At 36.3% G+C, this 21,979-nt stretch overlaps 1 protein-coding gene across 4 annotated transcripts in view; it reads right to left on the bottom strand.

Moving 5' to 3' along the window:
• Positions 1 to 2,564: 2,564 nt before the first annotated feature.
• The window catches only part of SREK1 (splicing regulatory glutamic acid and lysine rich protein 1), a 51,354-nt gene continuing 31,939 nt past the window's right edge, over positions 2,565 to 21,979 (bottom strand). For 3 of the 4 annotated variants that reach the window (XM_029216572.1, XM_029216574.1, XM_029216575.1), the window contains 5 exons: positions 21,794 to 21,913; positions 21,042 to 21,422; positions 16,867 to 16,962; positions 4,190 to 4,334; positions 2,565 to 3,100 (listed from right to left, as the gene is read on the bottom strand). In XM_029216572.1, coding sequence (XP_029072405.1) covers positions 2,951 to 3,100; positions 4,190 to 4,334; positions 16,867 to 16,962; positions 21,042 to 21,422; positions 21,794 to 21,913 — 892 coding nt within the window. In that variant the 3' untranslated portion in view covers positions 2,565 to 2,950. The remainder of the gene's footprint in view (positions 3,101 to 4,189; positions 4,335 to 16,866; positions 16,963 to 21,041; positions 21,423 to 21,793; positions 21,914 to 21,979) is intronic. The other variant, XM_029216573.1, reaches the window with a different exon arrangement.

The following is a 21,979-nucleotide window of genomic DNA, read 5'->3' as shown; positions in this document are numbered from 1 at the left end:
TATACTGAACCCCTTGGAAAAAAAGATTCTAAACAGAAAAATCACAAGCTGACTAGTGTGTTCGTAACTATAAGTTAATTAGATTCAATGGAAAATAATAATGAGATAGCTGTGGAAGTTGAGGGTTTTATACTTGTTTCCTCACATGAAACTGGCTAGCTTATGAAGGACGATCTTTTATTACCAGTTAAGTGCACAATGCTGGAAAGCAAGAACAAGAGGACCAAGAGAATTTGTCTAGAATGATGAATAGCAACTACAATTTAAGGAACAGAATGTACTCGCTATATAATCAAGATGAAAAAGAAAATTTACAGAAGGTATTAAGTGTAAAATGGCTGTCTTCTTGGCCTTACCTCAAGTTTTCCTGACAATATCTACCTGGGATGAAAAAGACAGTTTTAAAGAAATAAAAAAATACCTTACAAGAAAAAAATAAAAGAAAACATATCAGCTCTTAAAAGTGAACAAAGAGAAAAAGATGTCTCTCTCTGTCTTACACACAACACACACACACACTCACACACTCCCTCCTTCCCTCCAGTACCTCTAGACCCTAGAAAGCTTTGCTTCCATAAGCCTGTTTAAGAAAATGATTTCACTTTCTCCGGACCTCTTGTATTCCTATTCATGCCCAATTTTTATAAATCAGTGTCTGTTAAGATTAGTATGACTGTTTTAAAGATGAATAAACCTCATCAAGAAAAATAACTGGCAGCAGGAACCAAATAACTATGTTAATTACCAACATAAAAAACATTTAATAGAGTCCAGAGTACAAGAAAATACTCAAACTTTAAATGATGGCTTTACACACCACATAAACATGCACTCTCCATATCAAAACAATTTATATGCCAGCTAAAACAAGAACAGGACAAACCTAAGATGCTGTTTTGAAATGCATGAACAAATACTTTCCTCTAAAATACTTAGCTTTATTAGAGAAATAGTACTAAAAATAACAAAGATTCAAACAACATTTGCTCTATTCTACTTACATATCATAAATAAGAAGCTTTGATGCAAGACACACACACTCCTTCACAATCTTTCCATATACACCCAAGCATTCTTATATCAAAATAAGCTGTTTACCAGCCAACCGTATGTGGTTGAATGATTAAAATGACCATCTATACTTTACATAGTAAAGCATTTTGAAAAATTTTAATGTACACAGTGAAAAAAAGGAAAAAAAAACACAGTAATTCTGAACACATGAGGAGTAATTAAGCAGCTTCATAATCAAACCAGGCTTCATTACTTGCAATGAGGGCAATTCTTTCCATTCTTCACCAAATACTTAAATTTCAATAGTATTAACATTAAAAGAAAACTCAAGTTGAAACCAAGTAACTGATGTGCTACTCAGCTTTTTAAATCTATAAGTAACTCTTCCCATGAGGTAAGGCAACTGAGTAATTTGATTGTATTAGACTGCATTAAACTAATTATACTTGATTTTTTTAATAACATGCTAATTAAAAGGTATAACTTTTGGAAATACAACAATGAAAAGAGTTCTGAAACTATGAGTTGTGTTCTGGGGGAAAATATTAGCAATGTCGTCATTTTACTACTTGCATACTTTCTGCAAAAAGTGTGCCTAACAATGTCGGATGACCTATATTTTAAGCTTAAGTAAACATATCCTTACACATAAGACAAACTCATATGTTCTCCTTTAAGTACAATTTCTGCACATCATTTATGAGAAGATGATTGAGAGGTAATAATTAAGGCCATCCAATGTACACAACTAAAGCATTCTGCTTTAAGTAAAATAAGAACATGCTGCTTCATTTTCAATTATCACAGTATGAAACTGATGGTCCCAAAACTGCATTGCTGTTTTAAGCTCTAAAGTCATTCTTGAAAACAGACTTCCCTCTCATATTAAGTGAACCAAGTAAGAAGCTCTTCTGACATACCACTTTCACACTTCTCTATGGGAGGGAATGGAATATCCATCTAAATTCCATATGAATTGAGAATGACCAGTCCATATAAAATTCTAGAAAACAGTATACCACATTGTAGAAGGCACTAAAGCTTCAGCTTGTGCTCCCATAGCCCATTTTGAAAACCCAGTTTTCTTATTATAAATGGCATCTTTGCCACCTACAACTGACAACACACACTGTGATACTGTTCATAATAAGCTTGGAAATGTCAAAAGAGTTCAAAAAGAAATGGTTATTTTGTGGGAAGACCCAATGATTCTGAACACTGAATACTAATATATTATTAGTATTCAACACAGTTGTTCTTCCTTTTGAAAAAGAACAGTAGCATGCATTGTCAGCTGGTTTTTAATCCACTCATGTAAGCAACTTTAATCTGTAAAACTATTTTAAAGAAAAACTGCTGTCCTAAACAGTGAGCAAAAGAAAACACAATAGTGAGAATTTAACACAATCACTGTAAATCCTGTGAAGTCAATGTTAAAACTTCTTACATACTCCGCACTTACAAGGGTGTGTATATATTTGCACCAATTTCAAGCACATCATCAATCTGTAATATATTGAAATTAAAAAAAAAAGTAAAACAATACAAAATCAGTTACTAGCATTTTTTAAAAGAGCCTCCAATGCTTATCTCCAGTCTTTAACGGATAGTACAAATTTAGATCTTTAATGTCCCATTTATTTTAATGGTTCTTCGCAAACACTTAACAAACCACATGACAAGTGTGTCAGCCACCATGGAAATGCACAGCTTTTAGAAGATGAGGAGTTTGGGTAACACCTGTTATTTTCACGACGTCCATGCTTTATTTTCTTACTCAGTAACAAGATGGCCACAAAGTCACCTAACAACTAAAAAAGCTGTTAGCTCATATCTTTATGCTCTACTGGATTTCTTCACTGTTTAACATCTTGTTGAGAGAATTCAAAGCTTTGGATTCTATTCCAGCGTGTGTTTAGAGGTGCATTTGTAGGTCCTATACTGCTTCTGTTTTGGTAGAGAGGTTTTCTTCATTTGGTTGACAATTCCCATTTTGCTGTACTTTGTTTTCCTCAGTCCTTTGTGCATCCTTGTCATCTACTTCTTTTCCCACACTTGAATCTGGTTCTTTATTGTGCTCCTTCTCCTACAATGAATATTTAGGTATACATTTAATATTTTTCTCAAGAGTTGTCTGCTACTACATCTAGTTCTGGCTAAAACTTTATCTTTTGTGAATTAGTCAAACTGGGTATTATCTCTCATTACATCTTCATATAAATAGTATATACAAATGTATCAATATGTTCTTTGTACTTCTAATAAAAGATAGGACAATCTATGGAGATTAAGTTAGAACAAAATAGGTAAATAGAAACTCTAGGAAAGAATTCAACAAACGTTGCTGACTGACTTGAAAGGTGGAACTGATCGGCTGAAAGTAAAACAGTTCCCACAGATGCCAGGACAGATTTGTAATCTGGATACCAAAGAAGCAAAAACAAGGGAATGTAGAAAAGGAAATCACTATTCCTCCTACCAAAGACTGTTTAAGAACAGTCCAAATTCAGCTCTCAACTTAACGGAGAATTAAATGAGAACATGTGGAACAGAGCCTGGAATGTATTAAGTGCTCAGGAGATATTATCAATGTTACTTACAATGATGATAAACCTCTATCAGTATGGGAATAAATAAGACTGTAAAATAAAAGCTTCAGAACTCATAATTGATCTCCAAACACAAATATACTTACCAGTATAATAAGGGAATTAACCTAATTCACAAGTACTTAAAATATTTTATCAAAAAAAAAAAAGGAGGAAAACAAAACAAAAACCCTTACCTGGTGGAATTTGGTTTTCCATTAATTATTCTAATTCAACAAACCTAACTTTGGTATATATTACAAAACCAATGATAACATCACCTGTCAAATTTGCTAAAACAAATATAGTGAGGAAAATGGCAACAAGTAAAAATATTCCAGTACATAGTTAAAATTTATTGTATGCCATTCTGTGATTCTCTAAAATAAGGAATGCAATTGTTTACACTAGTAAACATTACATTAATTAGTTCTTATCTTCAAAAATTAGGTTAAAAAACTACCGATTTAACAAATAGCACCAAAAACATACAAGGCACTGGTAGTATAAAATTACCTCTATGCAATAAAGAAGAACAATCTCAAACATTAATTATTCAAACCCTAAACACTGAACGACTTTCTTACTTTAAGTGAAGTATTGTTCTTCTCCACCTTTTCCTTCCCATCTCTGTCATTACAACTCTTTCTTGTAGAGGCTGAACGTTCTCTCTCTCTTCTTTCACTGATGTGGTCCCTCTCTTTTTCTCTCTTTTTATCCTTCTTATTTCTGCTATAAGAATATTAATAATATGTCATTAACTTCTAAAAAAGTAAACACCCACTATAATGTTGACAAAATATTCTTACCTAACATTAATGCACTGTAAACAAGCGTATCAGTAACCTGGTGGACCAAATAACATAAATAAGTCCCGTAGCCCACCTAACTCCACCCCACACCCAGTTAATTTTTTAGACACAAAAGTCATTACCGCAGAGGCCACCAAGTGTTCATATAAAACACAATTCTGTATTATCAATTTCTTAGTTTTGAAACATTCAAGATTTATCTACTGTAATCAGGATAAAACAAAACAAAATATATAATATTTTTTTACCCATCTTTTCAAAGTAAAAAATGAATAAGCAGAAAAGAATAAAAATGATAAAGAATCAGATATGGCTCTCAGGTAAGGCTGAATGACTTCTAGGAAAACATGGAACTTCAAATAACCAATTATGCCATGTGCCCTCCCCTCTCATTCACAATTACAAAAAAGGCCCATCCACCAATTCAATAGCAAACATTAAGCAGAAGATGGAATGAACAAGTTCCATTTGTAAAAATTACATATCCTTAAAATTAGAGGGAAAAAAACGATGCATTTCCTATCAGAAGCATAACAGACACCTATTCAAAATAATTAGCCTTAATATGGAATTCTAAACCTTTTTGTCTTAATTATGAATATTTTAAAAATAAACACAAAGACCAGGGGAACAAATAAAAACACTTAGGAAACAGACCCAAGTACCTATGAAAATTCAATAAAACAAAGGGATGGCATCTCAAATCACTGGGGCAAAGTTCGTCTTTTATAAATAAAAGACTTGGGGACAACTGGATTATTATTTGGAAACAGACAAAACTGGGTCCATATCTCATTCACATAAATAAATAAATAAATCCAAATGGATTAGAGACCTAAATTTTTTACATGAAACGATACAAGTACTAGAAGAAAACAGGAATAAATTTCTTCCTAACTTGAGTGAAGGGGAAGATTTTTTTAGCCATAAATAAAATTCCAGGTACGATAAAATAAAAGATTCATTAGTATGCCTACATAAACTTTTGCAAAGCAAAAAAAAACAAAACAAAAACCACTACTAGCATATTCAAAAGAAAAATACATTTGCTACATTATTTATGTATGTATATCTTTATATACAACTCTTAAAGCCAAGGAAACAACTACATCAAAAAGAATGAGATTCTTGGGAGCTTCCTGGTGGTGCAGTGGTTAAGAATCCACCTGCCAATGCAGGGGACACAGGTTTGAGCCCTGGTCTGAAAAGATCCCACATGCCACGGAGCAACTAAGCCCGTGCACCACAGCTACCGAGCCTGAGCTCTAGAACCCGTGCTCCACAACAGGAGAAGCTGCCGCAATGAAAAGCTCGCACACCACAACAAAGAGCACCCCCTGCTCACCACAACTAGAGAAAGCCCACGTGCAGCAACGACCCAAAGCAGCCAAAAATAAATAAATAAATTTATTTAAAAAAAAAAAAAAAGTATGAGATTCTTAGGCATAAATTTAACCAAAAAGGCAAAAAATTTGCTGAAAAGAAATAAAGACATAAATAAATGGAAAAACATCCCATGTTCTTGGATCAGAAGACTTAGAGTTAAGATAACAATAGTATCCAAAGTGATCTACAAATTCAATGCAATCCCTATCTAAATCCCATTGGCACTGCTGGCAGAAAAAGTAAAACCCATCCTAAAAACCACAGGATCTCCAGGAACATCAAATAGCCAAAACAAATCTTTAACAACAAAATTGGAAGACACACAATCCCTGGTTTTAAAACTTACTACAAAACTACAGTAATCAAAACAGTGTAGTACTGGCATAAGGAGAGACTTACAGACCAATGGAAAAGACAGAAATATATGGTCACATGTATGGCCAAATGATTTTTGATAAGGGTGCCAAGACCCATTCAATAGGGAAAGGACAAGCTTTTCAACAAATGTTGCTAGGAAAACTGGACATCCGCATGCAAAAGAATGAAGTTTTAGACTCTTACCTTACACCATATGTAAAAATTATCTCATAATGGATCAAAGACCTAAATATATAAACTAAAACTGTAAAACCCTTAGAAGAAAACACAGGGGAAAATCTTTATGACACTGGTTTTGGCAATGATTTCTTGGATATGACAGCAAAAAGCAATGAAAGTAAAAAAACAGATAAATTCGAATTCATCAAAATTAAAAAACTTTTGTGCATCAAAGGATACTTACTCAAAGAAAGTGAAAACACAACCCACAGTATAGGAAAAAAATACATGGAAATCATATTATCTGGTAAGGGATTAACAACCAGAATATAAAGAACTAAAACTTAACAAAAAACCAAATTATCTAATTCAAAATGGGCAAAAGACTAGAATAGACATTTCTTCGAAGTAGATACACAAATGGTCAATAACCACATGAAAAGATGCCCAACATCACTAATCATTAGAGAAATGCAAATCAAAACCTTAACAAGATACCATTACACACAGACAATAACAAGTGTCAGTGAGCATGTGGAGAAACTGGAACACTTGTACATTGCCGATGGGAATACAGAATAGTGCAACCACTTCAGAAAACAATTTCGCAGTTTCTCAAGAAGATAAAGAGAGGATTACTATATGATTCAGCAATTACAACTCCTAGGTATAGAAACAAAAACGTGTCCACATCAAAACTTGTACACAAATGTTCATAGCAGCATTATTTATAACAGCAAAAAAATAGAAACAATACTAAATGTCCATCAACTAATGAATGGTTAAACAACAAAACCTGGTTTTATCCATAGTGGAATATTATTCACCCCTAAAAAGGAATGAAGTACTGATTAATGCTACAATATGCATGAACCTTGAAAATGTTACATTTAGTCAAAGAAGTCAGATACAAAAGACCGCACAGGGACTTCTCTAGTGGCGCAGTGGATAAGACTCCATGCCCCAATGCAGGGGGCCCGGGTTTGATCCCTGGTCAGGGAACTAGATCCCACATGCATGCTGCAACTAGGATTTCGCATGCTACAACTAAGGAGCTGGTGAGCTGCAACTAAGGAACCCTGGAGCCGCAATTAAGGAGCCCACCTCCCGCAACTAAGACCTAGTGCAACCAAATAAATAAATAAATATTAGGGAAAAAAAAAAGGCCATACATGTTATATGACTCTATATGAAATGTCCATAACAAGCAAATCCACAGAGACAGTAAGTAGATTAGTAGCTGTAAGGAGCCATGGGGAGTAACTGCTAATGGGTACAGGCTTTCTTTCAAAGTGACAAAAAATGTTCTGGAACTAAGTAGCAGCGATGGTTGCACAGAACTGTGAACTCCTGGGCTTCCCTGGTCACGCAGTGGTTGAGAGTCCGCCTGCTGATGCAGGGGACACGGGTTCGTGCCCTGGTTCGGGAGGATCCCACATGCCGCGGAGCAGCTGGGCCCGTGAGCCACGGCCACTGAGCCTGCGCGTCCGGAGCCTGTGCTCCGCAACGGGAGAGGCCCACGTACCGCAAAAAAAACAAACAAAAAAACCCTGTGAACTCTTAAGAAAAATGCAATGAAAACTACTAAAAAATCACTGAAATGCACTGAGGGTGAATTTTATTTTACATAAACTACTCCTCAATTTAAAAAATAACTCAGAGGGCGCCTGCCAGCCACTGGTGGGGGACTCTGATGCCTAAGGAGACGGGGGGAACCCCAAAGTGAACCGGTAGGATGTAGGGGGACTGAGGGGGGAGGAGAAAAGGAGGGTAGACAGGATCGGCATCCCTGAGGCCGGGGAGATGAGGAGAGGCAGGGGCGAGGGACCCTCCAGAAAGAGCAGAAGAGGATGGAGGGTGATTGCCTGGCCCACTCGGGCCATGGAGCCTGCGGAGCTCCCAGGCTGGTGCCTCCCCTCCAAAGCCCCCTCCAAGCAGTTTGGGTCCTGGGGGCATAGGAGGGAGGCTGGGAGATCAGGAGAGGCAGCGAGGTGGAGCCCTCCGGAAGCAGCAGATGACTGCCACATCCACTCAGGCCCGGGGAGCCTACTGAGCTCCCAGGCCAATCCTGTCCTCCAAAACCCCCTCCAGGACGCATGGGTCCTTGGGGGCATAGGAGGGAGGCTGGGGACATCAGGAGAGGCAGGCGGGAGGGACCCTCCCAGACTGGAGAAGCGGGAAAGGAGAGGAGGGTGTTTGCCCTGCCCACTCGAGCCCAGGAAGCCTGCTGGGCTCCCAGGTGAGGTTCCCTGCCCTCTGAGACCAGGGGTGGGGGGCACTCCTGGGCCCCTTCTGTTCCTTGGGCCTAAAAGCCAGCTCCCCACAGCCCCCAGGGCCTCTTCCAGCCCTGGGGGTCCTAAGCATTGGCCCCGTCCACCACCCAAACCTCGCCTTTGCTTAGGCCCCACCCTCCACAGCCAAGACCTCTCTCCCCCGCTTTTTTTTATTTTTCTTTTCCCTCCTCCTCCTTTTTTACTATTGTGGTACTGATGTACCTTCCAGTTGTTGATTCATCTGTATTTTTATATTCTTCCAAACATATCTGTTAGTTTCCTAGTCTAATTTTATTTTTTACTTTGTTATATTTATTCTTATTTTTTGGGCACCGCAGGCAGCTTGCGGGATCTTGGTCCACGAGCCCGGGGTCAGGCCAAAGCTCCTGTGGTGGGAGCTCCGAGTCCGAAACACTGCACTAACAGAATCTCAGACCCCAGGGAATATTCATCAGTGTGAGGTCTCATGGGGTTCCTCATCTCAGCACCAAGACCCAGCTCTACCCAAAAGCCTAAGAATTCGAGTGTTGGAAGCCTCAGGCCAAACAACCAGTATGACAGGAACACAATCACACTCATAAAAAAAAATGAGACGGCAAAAAAATATGTCACAGATGAAGGAGCAAGGTAAAAACCTACAAGACAAAATAAATGAAGAGGAAATAGGCAATATACCTGAAAAAGAATACAGAGTAATGAGAGTAAAGATGATCCAGAAGCTTGGAAATAGAATGGAGGCACAGACTGAGAAAATACAAAAATTGTTTAACAAAGACCTAGAAGAACTTAAAGAACAAACAGAGATGAACAACACAGTAACTGAAATGAAAAATACACTAGAAGGAATCAATAGCAGAATAACTGAGGCAGAAGAATGAATACAGCAGGAAGACAAAATGGTGGAAATAACTGCTGAGGAGGAAAATAAAGAAAAAAGAATGAAAAGAAGTGAAGACAATCTCAGAGACCTCTGGGACACCACTAAACACATCAACATTTGAATTACGTCCAGAAGAAGAAGAAAAAAAGAAAGGGTCTGAGAAAATATTTTAAGAGATTATAATGGAAAACTTCCCTAACATGGGAATGGAAATAGTCAACATTTGAATTACGTCCAGAGGAAGAAGAAAAAAAGAAAGGGTCTGAGAAAATATTTTAAGAGATTATAATGGAAAACTTCCCTAACATGGGAATGGAAATAGTCACCCAAGTCCAGGAAGCACAGAGAGTCCCATACAGGATAAACCCTAGGAAAAACACACCAAGACACATATTACTCAAACTAACAAAAATTAAATTCAAAGAAAAAAATATTAAAAGCAGCAAGGGAAAAACAAAAAATAACATACAAAGGAATCCCCATAAGGTTATCAGCTGATTTTGCAGTAGAAACTGTGCAGGCCAAAGGGAGTGGCAGGATATGCTTAAAGTGATGAAAGAGAAAAACCTACAACCAAGATTACTCTACCCAGCAAGTATCTCATTCAGATTCGATGGAGAAATTAAAACCTTTACAGACAAGCAAAAGCTAAGAGAATTCAGCACCACCAAACCAGCTTTACAACAAATGCTAAAGAAACTTCTCTAAGTAGGAAACATAAGAGAAGAAAAAGACCCACAAAAACAAGCCCAAAACAATTAAGAAAACGGTAAAAGGAACATACATATCGATTATAACCTTGAATGTAAATGGATTAAATGACCTAACCAAAAGACACAGACTGGATGAATGGATGCAAAAACAAGACCCGTATATATGCTGTCTATAAGAGACGTACTTCAGACCTAGGGACACATACAGAATGAAAGTGAAGGGATGAAAACAGATATTCCATGCAAATGGAAATCAAAAGAAAGCTGGAGTAGCAATACTCACATCAGATAAAATAGACTTTAAAATAAAGATTATTACAGAGATAAGGAGGGACACTACATAATGATATAAGGATCAATCCAAGAAGAAGATATAACAATTATAAATGTTTATGCACCCAACAGAGGAGCACCTCAATACATGAGGCAAATGCTAACAACCATGAAAGGAGAAATCGACAGGAACACAATAACAGTAGGGGACTTTAACACCCCACTTACATTAATGGACAGATCATCCAAACAGAAAATAAATAAGGAAACACAAGCTTTAAATGACACAATAAACCACATAGATCTAATTGATATTTATAGAACATTCCACCCCAAAGTGGCAGAATACACTTTCTTCTCAATTGCACATGGAACAGTCTCCAGGATAGATCACTTTTTGGCTCACAAATCAAGCCTCAGAACATTTAAAAAAACTGAAATCCTACCAAGCATCTCTTCTGACCACAACGCTATGAGATTGGAAATCAATTACAGGAAAAAAAACTGTAAAAAACACAAATACATGGAGGCTAAACAGTGTGCTACTAAATAACCAAGAGATCACTGAAGAAATAAAAAACTACATAGAAACAAATTACAACGAAATCACGATGACCCAAAACCTATGGGACGCAGCAAAAGCAATTTTAAGAGGCAAGTATATAGCAATACAATCTCACCTCAACAAACAAGAAAAATCTCAAACAATCTAACCCTACACTTAAAACAACTAGAGAAAGTAGAAGAAAGAAAACCCAAAGTCAGTAGAAGGAAAGAAATCATAAGAAAAGTGCAGAAATAAATGAAACAGAAACGAAGAAAACAATAGCAAAGATCAATAAAACTAAAAGCTGGTTCTTTGAGAAGATAAACAAAATTGATAAACCCTTAGCGATACTCATCAAGAAAAAAAGAGAGGACACAAATCAATGAAATTAGAAATGAAAAAGGAGAAACACAATGATGCTGCAGAAATACAAAGGATTATGAAAGACTACTACAAACAACTGTATGCCAATGAAATGGACAACCACAAAGAAATGGACAAATTCTTGGAAAGGAACAATTTTCCAAGACTGAACCAGGAAAAATTAGAAAATATAAATAGACCTATCACAAGTAATGAAATTGAAACTATAATTAAAAATCTTCCAACAAAAGTCCAGGTCCAGATGGCTTCACAGGCGAATTCTATCAAACACTTAGAGAAGAGTTAACACTGATCCTTCTCAAACTCTTCCAAAAAAGTGCAGAGGGAGAAACACTCCCAAATTCATTCTACAAAGCCATCATCACCCTGATACCAAAACCAGAAAAAGGTATCACAAAACAATAAAATTATAGACCAATATCACTGATGAACATACATGCAAAAAACCTGAACAAAATACTAGCAAACAGAAGCCAGCAACACATTAAAAGGATCATACACCATGATCAAGTGGGATTTATCCCAGGGATGCAAGGATCCTTCAATATACGTGAATCAATCAATATGATACACCACATTAACAAATTAAGGAATAAAAACTGTATGATCATCTCAGTAGATGCAGAAAAAGCTTTTGACAAAATTCAACACCCATTTATGATAAAAACTCTCCAGAAAATGGACATACAGGGAACCTACCTCAACATAGTAAAGGCCACCTATCACAAACCCACAGCAAGCATCATACTCAATGGTGAAAAACTGAAAGCATTTCCACTAAGACCAGGAACAAGACAAGGATGTACACTCTCGTTACTCTTATTCGACATAGTTTTGGAAGTCCTAGCCACGGCAATCAGAGAAGAAAAAGAAATAAAAGGAATACAAATTGGAAAAGAAGAATTAAAACTGTCACTGTTTGCTGATGACATGACATTATACATAAAAAATCCTAAAGATGCCCCTAGAAAACTACTAGAACTAATCAATGAATTTGGTAAGGTTGCAGGATACAAAATTAATGCACAGAAATCTCTGGCATTCCTATACACCAACAATGAAAAATCAGAAAGAGAAATTAAAGAAACACTCCCATTTACCATTGCAACAACAACAAAAAAATACCTAGGAATAAACCTGCCTAAGGAGGCAAAAGACTTGTACTCATAAAACTGTAAAACACTGGTGAAAGAAATCAAAGATGACAATCACATGGAGAAATACACCATGTTCTTGGGTTGGAAGAATTAATACTGTGTAAATGACTATACTACCCAAAGCAATCTACAGATTCAATGCAATCCCTATCAAACTACCAGTGGCATTTTTCACAGAACTAGAACAAAAAATTTCACAATTCGTATGGAAACACAAAAGACCCCAAACAGCCAAAGCAATGTTGAGAAAGAAAAACAGAGTTGTAGAAATCAGGCTCCATGACTTGAAACTATACCACAAAGCCACAGTAATCAAGACAGTATGGTACTGGCACAAAAGCAGAAATACAGATCAATGGTACAGGATATAATGCCCATAGATAAACCCACGCACATATGGGCACGTAATTTATGACAAAGGAGGCAAGAACATATACAGTGGAGAAAAGACAGCCTCTTCAGTAAGTGGTGCTGGGAAAACTGGACAGCTACATGTAAAAGAATGAAATTAGAACACTCCCTAACACCATACACAAAAATAAACTCCAAATGGATCAAAGACTTAAATGTAAGACCAGACACTAAAACTCTTAGAGGAAAACATAGGAAAAACACTCTTTGACGTAAACCACAGCAAGATCTTTTTTGACCCACTTCCTAGAGTAACGGAAATAAACAAATGGGATTAAATTAAACTTAAAAGCTTTTGCACAGCAGAGGAAACCATAAACAAGACAACCCTCAGAATGGGAGAAAATATTTGCAAACAAAACAACAGACAATGGATTAATCTCCAAAATATACAAACAGCTCATGGAGTTCAACAGCATAAAAATAAACAACCTTATTAAAAAATGGGCGGAAGCCCTAAATAGACATTTCACCAAGGAAGACATACAGATGGCCAAGAGGCACATGAAAAGCTGCTCAACATCACTAATTACTAAAGAAATGCAAATCAAAACTACAACGAGGTATCACCTCATGCTGTCAGAATGGCCGTTATCAAAAAATCTAAAAACAATAAATGCTGGAAAGGGTGTGGTGAAAAGGGAACCCTCCTGCACTGTTGGTGGGAATGTAAATTGATACAACCACTATGGAAAACAGTATGGAGGTTCCTTAAAAAACTAAAAATAGAACTACCATATGACCCAGCAATCCCACTACTGGGCATATACCCTGAGAAAACCATAATTCAAAAAGACACATGTACCACAATGTTCACTGCAGCACTATTTACAATAGCCAGGACATGGAACCAACCTAAATGTCCATCGACAGGTGAATGGATAAAGAAGATGTGGCGCATATATACAATGGAATATTACTCAACCATAAAAAGAAATGAAATTGAGTTATTTGTAGTGAGGTGAATAGACCTAGAGTCTGTCATACAGAGTGAAGTAAGTCAGAAAGAAAAAAACAAATACTGTATGCTAACATATATATACGGAATCTAAAAAAAAAAATGGTACTGATGGGCAGGAATAAAGAGGTAGACATAGAAAATGGACTTGAGGACATGGGGTGGGAAGGCACAGCTGGGGCAAAGTGAGAGTAGCATCAACATATATACACTACCGAATGTAAAATAGTTGGCTGCTGGGAAGCAGCAGCATAGCAAAGGGAGATCGGCTCGGTGCTTTGCAATAACTTAGAGGGGTGGGATAGAGAGGATGGGAGGGAGGCTCAAGAGGGAGGGGATATTGGGCCATGTGTATGCATATGGCTGATTCGCTTTGTTGTGCAACAGAAACTAACACAGTATTGTGAAGCAATTATACTCCAATAAAGATCTATTTAAAAAAATTAAATTAAATTAAAAAAATTAAAAAAAGTAAAAAATAACTCAGGATGGAAGTGGGGCTGGGTATGTATAGTCACTGACCATACACACACACACACACACACACACACACACACACACACAGTGTATATAGTGATAGTGAATGCTGTCTTTTGTGAAGAAAAGGAGAAATTCAAAGACATGTATCTGCTTAATTTTGCAAAAAGAAACACAAGGAAAGATAAATAATTGATCACTTACAGAGGGTGGATGCAGACTAAAGTAAAAGGAATGGGGAAGGAAGTGACACTTTGCAAATATAAATACACCTTTTTGTCTATTTTGAGTTCACAACTGAGAAAAGTTTTGACTTTCACGAGCAAAGTATTAAAAAAAAAATTGGCCTACCTGCTAAATATCCTACGCCTTCCTTTATTCTCACCTAAAAATAATAACCCACAAACAAATAAACAAAAGAGCCCTGCTGGGAAACATGCTCCTCCTACCTGGGGAAAGCTTTTTAAAAGTTTCTCTTCTATACCTAGAAAACCACAGAAAACCAACTGAAAACTTAGGACCCATCAGTAAGATAGTGGGATGAAAATATATACATACAGAAATCAATATCCTTCCTATGTACAAACCCAATCTCCAATTACATGACATAATGAAAGACCTCATTTACAAGAACAAAGAAGTAAAACATACCTAAAAATAAACTGAAAATGCATAAAATCTGTATGAAATAAACAATGAAACATTCATGAAAAAACACTAAGGATGGCCTGAATAAGTAGGCCATCCATGTTCCTGGATAGAAAGACTCACCTTTGTAAAGCTTTATTTTTTAATAATCTATTCATCAATTCCCTAATTAATAAATGTAATGCAACTATAATACAAATTATCAGTAGGTTTTATTTCTAGAGCCTAGACAACTAACTCAAGTTCAAACAGAAAAATAAACACACAAGAATGGTCAAGAAAGCTCATAAAAAGAGCAATGAGGAGTATGGGGAAGAACGGGCCTTACTAAATATTTAAAAATGCTATACAATCTGAATCATTAAAAGCATGGGGCACTACTGGTACACAAATCATCAGTCAAACCAGTCCAACAGCAGAGAAGCCCCAGAAATAGACTACAACACAGACAGAAAAATTTAGTATATGACAAAGGAAATACATCAAATTAGTGTTAGGAAAATTGAGTTTTTAATAATGATATTGGAAGAACAAAGAAGCATTTAGAAAGATAAAATGAAATTGAATCAATGTACCATATGGCAAACAAGGATAAACTCCTAATGGATCAAAGACGTAAATGCAAAAATTAAAAGCATAAAAGTACAAGAAGAAGCAATGGGGGAATTTTATTATAACCTTGGAATAGGAAAGATTTTTTTACCTTTAAGACTCATAATGTAGAAGTCACAAGAGAAAAAACTTGAGGAATTAAACTATACATAAATCAAAAATCTCTATAAAATCAAGTCTCATAAACAATTTCTAAGAAGAAATGACAAAGTAGGAATGATACTTGAAACCAAATCACTAAAGAATAATCTCCCTAATACAAAAAGAACTCCTGGAAATAGGAAAAAATAAACCAAAAAAACCCCCCACAAAAACAGACTCCATGAAAAATCGGCAACCTATACAACTCACAGAAAAGGAAATACAAATGGCCTTCAAATATATGAAGAGATGGTCACCTTTACTCTTAAGAAAAATGCAACGGAAATTACTATATACTGGTACCACTTCTCATCTATCAGATGGACAAAAATACACAACTTTGGTAACAATCTGCAGTAGCTATAGGGAAACAGGCATTCTCATACATAGCTGGTTAAAGTACAAGCTGCTGCCAATCTTTATGAAGGACAATAGGGAAGGAAATCGCTCAAAACTACAAACACACTCACCCTCTGACCCAACAATAAATACCATTTACGAAAATTTTCTCTGCATACTTGCACATTACAAAATTATGTACGTACAAAGCTGTTCATTACAGACTTACATAATTTATAAAAAGAAAATTAAGAAAACCCATTCTACTGCAGGCTGGTTATATAAACCAAGTACTGCTAGATAATGGAAGTTCATGAAGTTGTAAAAAGGAATGAAGCAGTACTTTCTGATAAATACAGAAAGTTCTCCTGGTAGTTAAGTGACAAAAGCAAATTGTACAGCCATGTATATTTTGTTTTACCTTTTGTAGAAGATGAAAATAAAAATTACATATTTTCATCTGTACCTATATGCAAAACTGGAAGGATATACCAAAAAAAACTAATAAAGTCATTACTTGTGGGAACAGGGTAGATGGACACCTGGGTGGAAGTTAAGGCCTATCATTATATAACTTTTTATACTCTCTGGATTTCTAAACCACGTAAAGACATTATATATTACTCATTCAAAATATAAAGTTAAAAAAAATAGACTGAAAAGAGAAAAATTTCCCCCTGCTTCCTCTTCAGTTTTACCACATGCTTTCAACCTACCTCCTAGGGGATGGAGACCTAGAAGATTTCCGTTTTATGGTTTTTGATGTCCTTGGTGATCTGGAAGAACTCCTGCTCCTCCTCCTACGCCTTTCCCTGGAAGTCAAAAATATGTCATTTTAAAAAACAGTAATTTAAATAAAAGATAATACAAATACACAAAATCAAATGGGTCCTTAATGCTCTCAAGTGAATAGTATTCTTTACAGGCCAGTTTAAACTAATGTCTTTCATGAAAATGGTCTGTTATCTAATTCTAGTACAGGTCAAATTATGAACTGTAAATTTTACAGACCAATGAAAACATCTTCTAAGATTTCATATCAGAAAGGGTAGACGACCTCCTTTTCACCTGATTTCTTGAGTAGAAAAAATAGTAATGGATGTTTCTTTCACATTCTCTCTCAAGTCAAACATGCTCTTCCTCAGCACCTAAAGCATGTGTTGCTTATCAGATCCTTTGTCATGCATCTAGCTCCTTGCTGCCCCACTGTGGATTATTTTTTAACAAGGTAACAGGCCCTTTTCAAGAACTGAAAGGTAAATGGGCTTGCAAAATGTGAACTTTTTAAACCCAAGTATGTAGAATGTCTCTAAACATTAATTCATTTGACAGAGAAATTGCTTTTACCCCCTTAACCTACCATTTCATTATTGTTGTTCTATTCATTTAAAATTGAGCGCACAAGTTGCTTAGATGTAAGGAAATTACTTAAAACCTGGGATTTAAACATGATGAAGTCAAAAATAATTATTAAATAGATTAACAGTTTTATTATTATTAAAAACTATTTTGCTTAACACATTACCAAATGATGCATACTCTAATAAACTACTTCATTTGTAAGGGTGGTCAACTTAGAAACAATGAATTTCAAGATGTCTATTATTCAGGTGACGAGGTATAAGGGTATATTTATTAAATGATTAATGTAGCCAATGACCTATCTCACAAGAAGCTCTGATAATTAGTGGCCACATAGCTGAAACAACCAAATCCTCCAGAATTCAAGTTCTCCTTATCACCTCAGTAAGCTGATTCTAGGCTAATGAAACGTTCTGTGTACATTTTTCATATGTAAAATAAAAAACTAGACAATGCTCATATGTGGTATACACAGTAGATGTTACCACCAAAAGAGCTCAAGAACTTTGAGAACACAAATAAATCAATTCCAACTCTACCTAAGGTTCTCTCCTCCTTTACCCAATTTTATTTCCAAGTCACCCCAAAATTATACTTCCTAATATGGAAATTAGATGATGTTATTCCATTTAATCAATGCCATTCTGTAACAGCACCTCCCTACCCCACACAAGAACCAGAAGTACTTTTTTCATAGCATGAGAATATCAGTGTATTCCAGACATTAAGTTTACACAAAATGGCTGCTCCATCTTCAACAGTGTAACTCTTTACCTGTATGTTCAGGAAGCACTATGTACAGATGGACATCTAATAATTACCAGTTAGTGATAATGAGAGCTAAGGCTGGACAGACAGGAAGCTAGAATGTCAGTTAGTCGAGAAAGAAGCTGTCAGCTCTAGTATGCAGAATTGGAGTTGATTAGGCTTACATTTAAATTTCAGTTCCACATCTTACCAACTGTACGACTGGGGTCATATTACTTTATCTGAGCCTCAGTTTTTCCGACTGAAAAATGGAGATAATAACTCGAGCCTTGTAGTTTTGAGGATCAGGATAATACCTGTGAAATACCAAGCCTAGTGTCTGGTGCACAGCAGGTGCTCAGTAAATATGTTCTCCTTCCCTTTGATGGTCTCATCCTTATTAATTGTAATTCCAAGCATTAAAAGTTTTTAAATATCAAAATTTTTCCTTAAAAATGTAGCTCAGAAGACAATGTTGGAAATAAAAACATTAAGTAGACTATTATTCTGGGCAGTTAAGAGGTTTCCCATTCACTAAACAAATCAGAGCACCTTAAAGGAAGAAAAATGCTAAAAGATAAGAAATGGTAACTCTTCAGCAAGCTCTTCTGAAAGCATAAAACATTCCAAACTGCTGAACCTTTAGGAACTAACATTAGTCAACATTTATTCTCCAGGCCCCAGAGGTTATCTAAGACCTAAGAACTGAATGTGAACATCTACACTTTCTTAAATATCAAGTGACTTAAAACGACCCATGAAAAAATTATAAACATTTCAAAGTCATCAGAAAAAGTAAATTCAACTGAATTTAAAAGGAATCGAGGGGACTTCCCTGGTGGCACAGCGGTTAAGAATCCGCCTGCCAATGCAGGGGACACGGGTTCGATCCCTGGTCCGGAGAGATGCCGCAGGGCAACTACACCTACATGCCACAACTACTGAGCCTGCACTCTAGAGCCCATATGCCACAACTACTAAAGCCCGTGGTGCCAAAACTACTGAAGCCCGCTCACCTACAGCCCATACTCTGCAACAAGAGAAGCCACCGCAATGAGAAGTCCACGCACCACAACAAAGAGTAGCCCCCACTATCCACAACTAGAGAAAGCCCACGTGTAGCAATGGAGACCCAAAGCAGCAAAAAATAAAAATTAATTTTTTAAAAAGGAATCGAAATATTATTTGGTGTTGTGAAGGGCAATATCTAAACGATCACACAAACACAAAGGAATGTGTGAAACACAACCAATAAAATAACTGCAATAAAGATGCAGTCTGCAAGGCTCAACTGATACCCACAGCAAATGAGTTAATTTCTTCAGGTTTTGGTTCAATGTGCTGAAATATGGCAATGACCTACTGATTTGAAGTCACATTTTAACATATACTGTTGCTTTCAACTATATACTTCTGACGCTTTTTTTTTTTTTTTTGCAATACGCGGGCCTCTCACTGTTGTGGCCTCTCCCGTTGCGGAGCACAGGCTCCGGACGCACAGGCTCAGCGGCCACGGCTCAGAGGCCCAGCCACTCTGCAGCATGTGGGATCTTCCTGGACCGGGGCACAAACCAGCATCCCCTGCATCAGCAGGTGGACTCTCAACTACTGCGCCACCAGGGAAGCCCCTTCTGACGCATTTTTTTAAAGCCAGTACCAAGTACTGGTTAAAGTCCTCAATTAATCTCTAAAGAGAGGAGAAGAGCTACTATACTACTATACTTCTAACTAAAGTGCAGAGCAGATGGAAAATTTCCTCTGGTTTGGTTTCCTCATGTTTTAAAACCATGATAACAGTCTTCTCACAGGCTTACTGTGAAGATTAAATAAGATCAGTCATGAAAAACTCTGCTGAGACATAAAACCTGGCATATGGTAAAGCACTCAATAAATGCTTGCAATTATCTTCTATTAACTAGCCAAAGACTAGTATTAAGAATAAGCTGTTAAAACACAAAGTTAAAAAATTTAGGAAATATATAGTCCATTGTCTCAGAAATTATGTTCTATGAAAAACCATTTTAAAATATCTTTAAAACTTGCAAAAAAATATTTTTAAAGTATTTTTAAGATATAGTTTAACACAACTTAGGAACTTCCATTTATTTATAGTCACAATATCATCTGGAGCAACGGATGTAGATTGAGATAATCTTGAATTAAGGAAGGTCCTCATTTTGCTGATGTTACTATGGCAACCTGCTGCCACCTGGTGGCAGTGTACCTATTAATAAACAGTCCTAAGAAAAAAGCAAATCCTTAACAACAAATAAATGAAAACCAAAATTTAAACGTCATGTATTCAACAAAGTAGAGCAGTAAAAATGAACTTAGGTGACGAAAAGGACTAATACTGTAACTTTAGAAATAATTTTATATATTAAAATTTACCACATCATTCCAAAGAAATATAGACGCCTAAGAAGTCAATTTCTCTACATAAACAAAACAAAAAACTTGCCCCTGCGATCCCACCCTCCAAGAAAATAATAAGCAGCAGCAACAGCAGCCACTGACACCACTGCCAGGTTAAAATAGTGGATTACAAAGGACAGTTAACTTTTCAAGTAATTCTGGCCAATATTCTCTCTTCCTCCTCATAGATTCAATACTGTAGCAATCCCTCTGCTAGAGAAATGTTTACTCTGCTATCAGAGGGAAATGTTCTGATACTATTGTACTGATTCCACTTGTGCACAATTATCTTTTCCCCCCAGTTAAAATTTATGTTTTCGTTTGTCATCAGTAAGCCCTTTGGTAAAAACTTTAAGCATTATCAAACCTGCTGGAACTACGAGATCTTCTTGATGCATTGTAACTTCTGGGTGGTGTTCTGGACTTTTTATCCTTCTTTCTTTTCTCATCTATCTCTTTGGATCTGTCCTTTTCTCGTTCCTTTTCTTTGTCCTGTTCCTTCTCCTTCTCTTTGTCTCGTTCCTTTTCATGCTCTTTTTCCCGCTCTCTCTCTCTGTCCTTCTCCTTGTCTTTATCTCGGTCCTTTTCCCGTTCTTTATCCCGGTCTTTATCTTTGTTTTTACCCCGTTCCTTTTCTTTTTCACGTTCCTTTTCCCTGTCTCTCTCTTTTTCCCTTTCCTTTTCTCTATCTTTTTCTTTCACTCTTTCCTTTTCCTTGATTTTTTCTCGGTTGTCTTTTCTTTTGTCCCTTTAAAAACAAAAGTAAATAAATAAATTCACAACTAAAATAATTCGACTCCCCAACAAGGACCATGTCATTCTCTTTCCTCAACAATTATCAACACAAAACAATGTATAATAGCTGTAAGACATTACATATAAATTTCTAAATAATTTATGTGTACATGAAGCTGCTAAATGAAACAATTATCAGGCTGAATTTAGTCTGGAAATCACATGAGTCATATTAACCATCAGATTCAAATCAATGACAATCGATATTAAATCATTACTGAAACAATCAGAAAAAAGTTTAATTTCTTTCATTAAAAATTTAAACAACAGATTTTTAACATATGAGGTCATGAGAAAACTACCCTTAATTTCCAAAAAACTCACCGTGAACGCGAACGACTCCTTGACTTCCGCCTCTCCCTTGATTTAGAGCGTTTTTTATGAGGGCTCTTAGATCTACGTCTATCTTTTTGTCTTGAACGTGATCTATTATGGGATCTACTCCTAAAGAAAGACAAATTGTTAGAATATCAAAACTTATTCTTAGAATTTCAATTTATAAATATTTAA

The sequence above is a fragment of the Monodon monoceros genome, unplaced genomic scaffold (genome assembly GCF_005190385.1).
Source record: "Monodon monoceros isolate NGI ecotype Baffin Bay Population unplaced genomic scaffold, NGI_Narwhal_1 Super_Scaffold_12, whole genome shotgun sequence".
In the NCBI taxonomy this organism is placed as follows: domain Eukaryota; kingdom Metazoa; phylum Chordata; class Mammalia; order Artiodactyla; family Monodontidae; genus Monodon; species Monodon monoceros.
This window is presented reverse-complemented; position numbering and strand designations above follow the sequence as displayed.